Genomic DNA, 12,126 nt, shown 5'->3' on the forward strand with positions numbered 1-12,126 from the left:
ACAGGAATGCGTAACCTCGTATCAGAAACCTGCGGTGGATTACAGGGCTCATCCCGCGCCGTGTGACAGCACAGCCCTGCAGCACTACACAGCGGTGCAACAGCGGATCTCGGCTGAGGAGGCGCAGAACTGTGAGCGTCGTTACCGCCCTCGCGGCCCACCGCCACGGCGCCCAGGCCTTTCCCACCCTCAGCAGCTCCAGACGCCTCGCTCCTCTCCTTTCCCCTTCCCTGCAAAGCCAGCAGAAGCTGCGCTTTTAACGGAGCTGATTAGCGTGCGTGGGGCTGTTAGATGCGACGGGGCAGCGGGACGAGCTCCGCGGCCGCCTGCAGCCCTGAGGAGAGCGGCTGAGGGCGGGGCCTCGCGCACGGGGGCGCGCAGCGCCAGCGTAACCCATAGTAACCAATGGTAACCCGTGGTAACCAACGGCCACCGCGCGGCCCGGAAGCGGAAGCAGCATCTGAGATTGCTCTTCCGGGGCGCGCGGCGGCGGCGCGGTCCGCAAGGTGACACGGTACCGCCATGGGCATCCACTTCGGGAACCTGGCCCGGGTGCGCCACATCATCACCTACAGCCTGTCGCCTTTCGAGCAGCGAGCCCTGCCCAACGTCTTCTCGGACGCGCTGCCCAACGTGTGGCGGCGGTTCAGCTCGCAGGTCTTCAAGGTTGCACCCCGTGAGTAGGCGGCGGGCTGCGAGGAGGCCCGGCGTCCGCAGGGCAGAGGGAGGCGAGCGGGGCGCTGGGGTTTTGTAGCGAGGTGTCGTGGCGGGGCTGGGTTGGTTCAGAAGCACTGCGGGTGGCCCAGGCCGCTCCGTGCCTTGCCCTGTGTCAGCGTTCCTTTTTCTTGCCAGCTTTCGTGGGCGCCTACCTCCTCTACTCCTGGGGCACACAAGAGTTTGAGAGGCTGAAGAGGAAGAATCCTGCTGACTATGAGAACGACCAGTGACTGCACCTCTGAGGCGTTACCGCTCTGTATTACCAGCGGCTTGTTGCTGTGCTTGTTCATGTAACCGGAGGGATGGAGAGATAATATATAATAATGCCTAATAAACTTTAACTTTGTCCCATGTGAAGTCTCCATCTTACAGCGTTTAAGGTGAATTGCACCACGTTATCTGTGAGGTGAATTCCATGCTGAGAGATAACCGTACTAAAATTCTCTAAGCTCCAATTGCTTTATTTTACATTTCCAGACTCTCTGACTCTGCTTTCAGGAAATATTTCTCAGTGCAGTTAGTTGAAGACAGCCCTTGCTATAATGCAGGTGATGAGAAATAACAGTACGGAGGCTCTTTGATCCCTTTATCTTTCAGTAGCCGCTTTTCGCTTGAATTAGAATACATTCTAGTCCTGTACCTGTGAAGAACAAACAGTCTGATATGATACTGACAAAAATTGCCCAACCTGACTGATGGTTCAAAATTGAATATGAGCTTTGACCCTCTTTACAGTTACCAGGTTATCGTCCTTATTAATAACAATCTAATGATAAACTGCAGTTCTGATGTTTGATGAGTGTTAATTGGCTGAATTAAAAGCAGTTTTTAGGGAACTGCAGGGAAGTAAAAGGATTATTTTAACACCCAAGGATGACTTGAGGAACTCTATTACTACCATCATATTTTCAAACACGTGCTTACAAAATTCACCCTGGGGCTGTTAAGCACACGACACGCTTTGCTCTGCAAAGTCCAGAACGTTTGGCTCATTCCTTTATCTTCGTTTTTTTTTTCAGTCTGTCTGTCTCAAATTCAAGCACGAGCAAAGTTATACATTTATCTCCCTGTTACGCTATTCCTGTAGCTGGTACTGAAAATTTATCTAATCTGCAGTGTGACGTTCTTCTGTGATAGCTCCTCTGTGGGGTAAGGGCTGAGCTGTCTGGAAGGCAAAGATGCTCAGTCTCTCACTTCAGCAAGCTGGGGGATACACAGCTTTTATAGCTGAAGGTTTTCTTGTCTGTACTCCCAAGTGCAGTCTGAGGTTGGCAGAAACGAGTGAAGCAAGCTACTCAGTGCTACTCAGTGCTGCAAGTTCTGCCACAAATAATCTCTGTTTAACTCTCACTTCAATCCTACCTTCCACTTAAGCAAGGGAACAATGAACTGGGCACTCCAGTTTCAAGCAGCCAAAGATGTCTGCAGGCATATTTCATTCAGGACTCTTATTTGGGTCCTATTTATTTACCCCCAAAGAGTGACAGCAGTTGATTTGTAACCTGAATAACAGGACGTCTAAGCTTCACACAGTGGGAGCCTGAGCCAATACTTCTTTTTCAATGCCTCTCAGCAGTTCTGTTGAGCACGAGCAGCTCAGAACAGAGCCCAGCCTTTCTGATGAGCTCTCTGCCCCCGTTCACAGACAGCTGGACTACGTCCCGACCAGCTGCTAGACTACTGTAAACAGGCGGCACGTTCAGCTGCCGCTGCTGAGTTTACCTACGACCCAGCAGCCCCGTGAGCCCCGAGCGGCAGCACTGCCAGGCCCTGGCTTTTAACCTTCGTGCTGCAGGGTCAGCAGGCGGGCTGGAGCTGCTCCCTGTCTGCTCCCGCTGCTGGCAGTGCCTGCTGCAATCCTGCTGAGCTGTTATCTCTGCAGCTGCCTGCAGGCCCAGCCCGTGCAGCAGGGAGCGAGATGCAAACCCTGCACACGGGCGCTCAGTGCTGGCTCCCCCCTGCCGGCTGGGGCGGGGGAGTTCAGCTGAGCAGCGTTTCAGAATCTGAACAACGCAGTTGAAAATTTCTCCCTCACCTGATTTATTTCTGATGTTCCTTCACTGACTGTTAAAAGCGGAACGCAGCCGCGTTTCATGTTTTCTGTCAGTTGTTTAAACAGCTGCAGTAGCTATCTACTGGCCAGCACAGACACCTGGACTGCGCTGCATTTGTGTACATGGAAACAATCAGTCCCTTTTTTTCTCTTGCACAAGTGAAACAGATTGCAGCCTAAAAGGGATCTGCAACTACACAGACACTATGAAGAGCCTAGGAGACGCAACAGTTTTGACATATCATCACAAATTACTAGTTTTAGCTAGCCAAAAAAGCTGAGAAATAATGACGTGCTGAAGGCACTGCTACAGAGCTGAGACGCCATTTCAAACCTGTGCAGGTGAAGTCAAGACAAATCACTGGCTTTTTTTCCCCGGTCTCTGCTCTGTAGTGCCTAGCAAAGAAAGAAGGAATTAAAACTCAGATGTATGTAAAGAAAGGATTCAGTGGAAGAAGTGCTTGAGAAATTCGCAGCCAAATGTAAAAAACCAACAAGAACACAACAGTGAAGTTCAGCTATTTGATCTGCAATGATTATGTGAGACCCAAGAATGTGAAATAAAGACCAGTTTTGATTCCTCCTCACAGGGAAGCAAGACAAATAAGGGGAAGTGGGAAAAGTGAAGAGGAACCCCAGGAAAGGAACAAATCTTCCAGCAGTGGATTGGAGGCAATATGCTGCAAAGGGTTTTTATTTAATCCCAGTGAAATTTGGGCTTCACTGTAATCATTTGTAGTCTGGAACCTGACGACATAGCAGGTATTATCTTAATCTATGTAACTTGCCTTCCACGCTGGCACTTATGCCTCCATATTAAGCAATCACAGAAAACTGTAGCCTACTGCATTCACATTTGGATTTATAATGTGGCTAAAGCATAATTATTTTTATACAGTATATTTTATATACTACATATATATATATATATTTTATACAGACTACTTGAATTTTTATTTTTTATTTTCTTTTTTTTTAAAACAGACTGCTTCAAAATCTGCATGGAGAACTTGACACAGCTACATCAGCATTCTGTTACTCTGCAACGGAAAGAATCATTTCCTGGACAGAAACAGCACACTCGGACATACATGGTAGCTGAATGCATAAAATCCCACCACCAAAAAGGAGTGGATACTGACAAGGTGCATTTACAGAGCAGTGATCTCAGAAACGCACTGCTCCTACTTGTCTCAGTGGGAGACGAGTGGGACAAGCAACTTTGATATTTTGGAAGAAATGAGAGCAGCACGTAGTCCTTTTTAAACACTATTTTCTCCAGGCTGTTGGCAATCTCGTATCAGCACAGAAAAGTTTAAGATTCCCCTTACTTACAGTCTGCCTGTCCACAGCAGTGGGAGTTTTGTTGGCACCTTTCAGAAGATGAGTTACACTGTGAGATACAGATACAGCAGAGTGTTCATCTCAATGAACCAGGCTTGCTACGTAGAGCAACTCGTCTCCACCAAATCCTTGCAACCATCTCTCCTACCTTTGTGCTTAGCTATCTAGAGATTCACTGCACGTGAGGATCCGTGAAGGAACAGATCTGTGATTTACCTATCAAGTAATAACATAATTTTTGCATTCCAAACCCCACATGGAAAATATTACGTCTGATTCTCAAGTACTGCTTTGTGGAAAGGAAGGTTAAATGGCTTGGTGCGATTCTTTTGCACACCGAGAATGAGAAGCAGAATCGAAAGTTTGATTCTCTGCTCCAAACACTCTCAGGAGAAAAGTATTTCCCTCCCAGCTGGCAAACTCAGAGCTGTGCATACTGTGAATGTCCCAGAAGTCAAATAAGGTTATGGCTTTTTGATCTTCACCATGATACTGTTGGCCACCCACACTTTTACTTGCAAGCACACAACAGAGTTCTGGTAACATGCTAGATAGACTTTAAAGAAGGAACAGCTGGCAAATCTGGTAAGCTGACCAGACAAAGTACAGGTGGAAGGAGAGTAAATTATTAGCTAGATAGATAGGCCTTGAACCAGATCACTTCATAGATGCTAACTTTGTAATTCCCTCTTGCTCCTAAATGAACTTTGTTCTTGTAACGACTGACAGCTGATGCAGTGATAAGAGAATGAAGTCTATAAAGATCTGGCTGTAGCTTGGGAAGTTCTATTCGGGGCTCTTCCAACCTCCTCTGCCCACGGCTGCTCCTCGGTTGAAGGGGCAGCTCATACTGTGAAGATGCACTGTTTGAAAACTGCGGCGTTCCTTTTGTTCTTCTCACTGCTGCTCAGTCAGGTAAGCACATGTAACTGTTTGAAGTGCTAGTTCAAATGTCAGGCAGCAAAGAGGTGCACGAATGAGAGAAACCGGCAGGAGTCTGCGGCATGGGTAGAGCTCTGTTAGCATTCAGCATCCCAAAGAAGGAGAGTGACTGCCTAGCGAAGATGGGTTACTCTGGAAAGTAATTGAACCAGTAACTGCCTCCCCTCCCAGAGTCACTAAAATGGTGATTTTTAATAACTATTCCTTTAGGACTCGGATAAAAGCAGTCATACTTTAAGAGAGCAATGTCTGAAATCAAGGACGATTTAAAGCCCTTAAAAATGCTTAAGATGATTGACCCGAGCACCAGAACGCCCCCCTGCCGACTGCTGCTGATGCTCCTGACAGTTGGCTGCAACTCTGTTCCAGGTGCACTGTGCTTCCCTGCACCAACCACAGCCTGCGCTGAGACAGAAGCGGATGACGCCTTTCTGGAGAGGGGTCTCACTGAGACCTGCTGGAGCCTCATGTAGGGACAACAGCGAATGCATTACAATGCTATGCAGGTAAATAACCCTAATCAATAGCAAAGCTCAGAGACGCTTGATACTGTGCTATGTAGAGGAAGCTCCTTCTTATTCTCAGTCAAACAAGATACGGGATTAATTCTGTGCATAAAAGATGCCAGGAAAAAGGATGGAGCAATAGATTCAGACCTCTTGTGTTAGCAGTACAAACAGACCAGAGTCCATGTGTCCTTGATGACAAGCCTTAGCCATTGCAATGCAACCCCAAAAAAGTCATCTCAAAAAAAGCAAAAAGAACACGGAAATCTAGACTGAATTTAGGTATTAGCTAAGAGGCCTTAAAATTAACTCTTCTTAAACTATTACCGTTCATTTTAAAGCATATATTAATTAATGGGGACTGCTTAAGCTCTCAGTTCAAAGTGAGCTAAAATACTAAAGCCAACATTCCTCAGTTGCCATGCATGCTGTGCATGTCCAAATACCTACAAAAAGTGATGTCAAAGTTACTTAGAGACTGAAAGCTGATTTTGTGTGGCACCTACTGGACTCCTGCCAGAAAGCAAAAGGGAGAAGAGTAGAACACATACATCATCTACACGCAAATCTACGGGAAAAGGTAGTCAGGCTCCTCTTTTGCATGCATTTGAAATGCTTCCTTTGGTTCTACTGAATAGCATGGATGAATTGTAACAGCAGCCACAGGAAGAAAAATAGACAAAAAGGTGTCTCATATGCGTAATTTGTCCACCACTACCTGACTATTTAGACCTGGGTAACATGCACTACATCAGTGAGACCCACAGCAGCACCACTGCGACAGCTGAGTAAGATGAGCCCTGCTAGGGCCAGACAGACCCGTAGAAGCCCTGCAAGTCTGAGCTGCCAGTGCCTGATGATGTTTTGTCCTCCAGGAAGAACCGCTGCTTCCTTAGAACGGCCTCCGAGTGACCTGCCATGAAGAACAGCCGCCCCTGTTACTGCTGCCATGGCTCAGCTCTACTTGGGACGTATTTATTGACCAACTCAGAAGCTACGACAGCAAATCCACAAGAAGTACATTCGACTTTCCTGTCACAGAACTGGCAAAAGGACTTCAAAGAGATGGAGAGCATTTGCTCACTGAGGCTGTACCTCCGCAGCACGCACTGAGGATGACTGTGGCCAAGCTCAATAAAAGGACTCTGCATCTCATGTTTGTTTTGTTTTTTTTTTTGTAATTGTTCATATATATTTTTTTTTAAGGTGTGCATTAAAAATTTATATTCAGCAAACTACCTGGATTTTTCCTTGCATCCTGTGACCAAAGTGTATGGTGACAGCACACCAGGCATTTCCAGCAGAGGTGCTTATTTCACTGTGGACTTTAGACATTTATCCTTCAACCTGGCAAGCGCGTAAAGTTGATCACGCTTCCATCTCATTTCAGTCTCAACAGCTGAACTCTTATCCGTACTTCAAATAAAGGCCTGTTAGAAGAGAGAGCAAACAAACTGATAATAATAGTGCTAGCAGATTCAATATACTAAATATATCTGGTGATAACTGGAAGAAGTATTTACTTTTAAATTATTTCTAATCAAAATTGCCGACGTCCCAAGCTGACCCCCCTGCCTGAAGAATCCTATTATTTCAACATTCCTTTTATCAAAATCAGATTTTGACCAGACAGGCGTTAACTCAAAGAGCTGGGAGAAACAAAGCTGCTTCTGACTGCCAAACACCAACAGGGTCTGAGGCACACATAAATACGACTGAATGCATCTGCCCTCGTTACGTACGGAGCGCTGGGATCAAAAAAGAACCCTCTGCTTAAGAACTCAGCAGCAGGGAGCAGCCAGGCCCACTCAACAGACAGGACCACTCTGAAGTTTAATACAGAAAATCTATTTGATATTTATTAAACTTAGTTTCTCCAGTTACAGTTTTGCATTGTACAAAGCATTTTAATGACACAGTAGTTAAAAAGATCTTTACAAATTGAAATGTGATACCCTTTTCTCCAAATATTTTAATTGCCATAAATTTGTTTAAAAATACACATTAAACGCATGTTTCAGACACTAAACTTTCTATAATCTCAATACCACAAAATACATAGAATATACTATACAGATGTGGAAAAAATCTAGTTAGTATATAATACTTTGCTCACCATTAACAGCTTTATTACGTGAAATGCACATACTGACTTAGAAATCCTAATTTTGAGCCCCCAAAGTACCCTTTGAAATTTCGAATGTATTGCAACAAATAAAATCACAGTCGGTGTGTTTGTTTAGGTTTTGGTTGAAGACAGATGCCCAAATATTCTGATAGAAACAAAACGCAGCACATGGACTCGTCATGTACAAAGTGTGGAACAGAGACACCCCGTCAGTCACCAGCAGTACCTTTCTGTAGGATGCGTAAGGGCTTCGTTTATAAGCGACAGGTGAAAAGTTACCTTCCCTCACCCACAACCCCCCCCCCAAAAAAACCCTTCTTCATCAAATAATAATTTCAATTAAGATAAAGGATTTTTAATAAATATATAAGCACTTTATCCTCCATATACAAAATTTCTTAAAACAATTTAAAAGGGGGACCAGATACAAATGTCAGGAACTGTGCTTGCAAAAGTCACGCCTGGTCCTTAGAGTTGAGTTTTCAGCTGTGTAACGTCAGTGCAGCCCAGCAGGAAGGCTGCAGGAGTTCTGTGCACCCAGCGGCACCGATTCCCAGGGCTGCATATAAAAACCAAGTCAGGGAACACTGCATTCCAATTGGCCTGTATCAGCTCCAACAGCACCGCAGAGAGCTGCGGCAGGAATAGGAACGTCTCCATTAAGTTTCTAGGTGAAATTAAAACGTTGACATAAAGACAGCCTATATAAACCCTAATGCTGTCACACAGCATTGCTCAGTCTAGTGTAATTCAATTGAAACTCAGCTGAGATGGGCAGAGAGCAAAGAAGTAACGTGGTCGATGGCTGATCCACAAAGACCAGAGCTCTTGCTGAGAGAAAAGCGTCCCCACCACACAGCTGAGCCCTCCCACCCCCAACACTGCTGCTTTCAAATGGCATCATGGCATCAGAAACCAATTCCTTGAAAAGTAATGGAGTTTGACACACATCACGATTCCCTGATTGATTGCTTTTAGGTAACTTTCACACTGTGGAGATTTGCCTCCATAATAGCTCTGTACTTGTCCGAGTTGGCCACCAAAAGCTTTGGTTAGTCTTCACACTTCAAGATATCCAGCATTAACATACAGGTTTCATAACACTGTTTCATTAGATGGAGCAATTTAAACCCTGACCAAAATATTTGTCAGAAATCTAAAAATTTGGAAGTTGCTTACTCCCCAATGGGCAATTCAAACTCGACTTGCTCAGGCCCTTAAATGCTGCGGTGACAGTAAATATCTGTTGGGTAAAGGAAACATTAAATACAGCAAAGGTAGTCTCTCTTTCCAATAGTTTCCCATTTTGGAAAACTACATAATTACCTGCCTACGGCTTTATTTTACTTGCCCCAGGCAAGCACAACATCACTTCCATAAAGTAACGACTCTCCGTATGTTGGGGCCATTCATAAATACATTTCAGGGCTTTTTTTTTTTCCTTTTTCTTTTGTTATCACAGCAATCAAGCCTCAGCAATCTAAAGGAATATACATTGCACTCCTGTATAATATGCGAGATTTATCACCAGTAAGATGGTGACGCAGCACTCAATAAATAATATATCAATATAGTCAGTTGCACCATAATCTAAAAACAAGTATAACATATACTTTGGACAGACTGATTTCATATATATATACATATATATTAAAAGACACATACAATACAAATTGCATACTGCCATCAAAAGCCAAGAAGAGCCATCCACACGCTCTACTTTATGGCTAATAGTTTCAAATCAAAATAAAAGTATCGGGCTGTTTTACTCTGGCGTCCTGAAGATTCGATTCTAAACAGAAATGGTTGCACCTTATCATCTAGGAACCTGCAGGTTTCACAGCAAACCCAAACAATAGTGATATCTGAGCAAGCCTAGTCTGATTAAGCCATTTTTAAGATTCATCAACTGGGACTGCGTTCAGGAAGGGGATGAAAATCACAGCACTGATATGTATTTGAGATACAATCGTTTAGGGAATCGTTGAGGAAGCCAGGAGCGAGGGATCCCCTCCTCAGCCTCCCCTGCAGCCTGCCTCAGCACCGACACCACCTGCTGTGCAGAGGTTAACAAAAGGGCAGTCGGGCTGTTTGCCTGCATTGTGGCACTGGGATGGAAGCATATTAAGTATTTGCTTTTTCTTATAGCTATGAAATCTGACAAAGCACCCGTCTGTCTTTGACGCAACAGTAAATCCCGGAGCAGATATGCTTTTGGAAGCGTGAAGTTTAAGTTTCTCTGATGGAAACAGCCACAGATGAGTAAGGCATTTCTTTTCCAATAACAAGACCACTGCGTATCTCCCATACGGACAGAAAACTTGGGACAGCACTCCAGGGAACACTTCCCTGTGACAGATTCTGTCAGCCATTTCAGGTCCACATTGTGACACAACGTGAGAAGTCTTTCAGTTACGTGAAGACAGTATTTTGAGACCCGCCGACCCGGGGACAAGTGATACATTTTTTTTTAAGAGACAACTGCGGGTGACACCAAAAGGTATTTGTGGGACTCTAAGGAAATGAAAAAAGAGAACGAATTCCCCGAGATGAGACCATTCCTGCTTACAGTCACGGTGCACAAAGGAGCAAGCCAAAAGCAGCCGCGCCGGATGGCGCAGCTCTACACAAAAAAACCAACTATGAATGCAACTCCTACAAAGGTATTTTTCATATAGCGTCAAAAGAGTGCTAGGCACTTTAGAGTATTAGAGGAAAACTTAGTTGACAGTGTCCCATTAACCAGGGTGCAGAGTCTGAGGGTACAGAGTTCTGTCCCTAACAGCAAACACGAAAAGAAACGCCATCTTGCACAGTGATTCAATAAAAAGGATGCTCCAACCAGCAGACCTGATCAGTGATTCAGCTGTAATGGGAAAAGTCACAGGTCTGCCAACCAACCACGTGTTGGCTCGTAGGTAGCAAAGCTCTTCTGGAAGTACAAAACACGCTGGAACGCAAAGGAAGCTCTACGAATATGCAGCTACCTTTTGGAAGGTTACTCGTTTGCAAAACTTCTAAACTCTTAAAGCCCATAGGACATACTGCAGTACTGAGAGCGTAGAATTCTATTCCTTCTGTCGAGGTTGCCATGATTTTGGCACTTAACCACAACGACACAAAACTTTAGTGCAATAATTTTTCCTGAACGTGCGCGTTCATCTCTGGTACAGAATTAAGGGTTAAATGGGAGATAAAACAAAGCAGCATTCCACAATCGCACTCCAAAACGTTCAGAGCTTGACTCTGTAAAAGGAGACCATTGCAAGGAGAAGTCAGTTCGCATGACAGACACTGGTACTTTTAAAAAGGAAATGGAATTTTACCCAAGTACTGCAGAAGACCACTGCATACAGTACACCTGGTCCTGCTGTAAAACATCTTGTAAACAGTTCATAAAATCTTCATCTAAAAGTAAGGCATAAGGCACACCAGACATGTTAGGGGCACTAAGCAATACTGAAAGCAGTAGCATTTTAAACCTTTGACTCAGACAAGCACCTCACGTGGAAAGGTACTTTGGTTTACATGTTTTGGGAGCAGTCGACTGCAACTCCACCAACTATATCTGTTGCACCCACTCACTTCCTCTCACATGAATATTCTGCTCCACCAAATGCATCAAACATGAATGGGACCTTCACTAATATGGGGTAAATACAAGTTTTAAATCCATTCTGCATCAAAACGATTAGACAACTTCCCTGTAATAGCAGGTGTGCTCCCACCCCACCATGGCTGTTGCACTGTCATGCTGTAGTGTCCATTAACCATCAGACCCGAAAAGGAAAAAATGGATCTCCATCTCTACTTAAGATTCCTGATTTTCCAGTCAATGAAGAAGATGCAAATGGCAGTTCTGGGAGGAATTTAACTACTGGTTTGTTTGTTTGTTTGTTTGTTAAACCACAAAAGGGCGGATTCTGCAAGTGTCAAAAAATGACAAGCAAGGAAACAAAATGCGTCTTAAATGAAGAGATATAAAAAAGCACAAGATTGTCCATTTCAGAAACCTTTCCTATATGCATCGCACCTATCAGAAGGTCATTCCTACACCATTACTCTGATATTACATCAAATGCAAATCACTGCAATGTTTCGTGATTTGTTATAGTGTTAAATCAATGCTTTGAAACTGCCTTGAAAGCAACCCAAGTCAGATCCAGCTAAATATTTTTCCATATAAATTTCTTTAAAATTCATTTAAATGAAGTATTTTAATACGTAGAAGAATATCTGGAATTTTTCTATTTAGTACAAATTCTGCAATAATAAAACTCTAGCTGTCATTTATTAGTTGATTCATAGGCATTAGGCATGAAAAGTATGGTGTTTCTACACGTTAGAACCTATCAATCCTAATTCCTTTTACAGGTTCTACCACCACAAGACATTACAGAGTAACAAAGCTCACAAAGTACTTAAATAAAGTGTCT

General features: G+C 44.2%; 1 protein-coding gene across 1 annotated transcript; it reads left to right on the plus strand.

Annotated features, from left to right (window-relative positions):
• Window positions 1-486: 486 nt before the first annotated feature.
• On the plus strand, window positions 487-1,074 carry UQCRQ (ubiquinol-cytochrome c reductase complex III subunit VII). The gene is made up of 2 exons (XM_079542173.1): window positions 487-676; window positions 853-1,074. The coding sequence occupies exons 1-2, from the start codon at window positions 523-525 to the stop codon at window positions 945-947; spliced, it is 249 nt and encodes an 82-aa protein (XP_079398299.1). The 5' UTR covers window positions 487-522; the 3' UTR covers window positions 948-1,074.
• The last annotated feature ends 11,052 nt before the right edge of the window (window positions 1,075-12,126 follow it).

The sequence above is a fragment of the Tetrao urogallus genome (genome assembly GCF_951394365.1).
Source record: "Tetrao urogallus genome assembly, chromosome: 14".
Taxonomy (NCBI): domain Eukaryota; kingdom Metazoa; phylum Chordata; class Aves; order Galliformes; family Phasianidae; genus Tetrao; species Tetrao urogallus.

Bases quoted from the DNA above. Each gene is read 5' to 3' on its own strand.
- UQCRQ (XM_079542173.1), top strand. From the start codon at position 523: ATGGGCATCCACTTCGGGAACCTGGCCCGGGTGCGCCACATCATCACC. The intron at 677-852 runs GTGAGTAGGCGG...TTTTCTTGCCAG, and splicing joins GGTCTTCAAGGTTGCACCCC to CTTTCGTGGGCGCCTACCTC.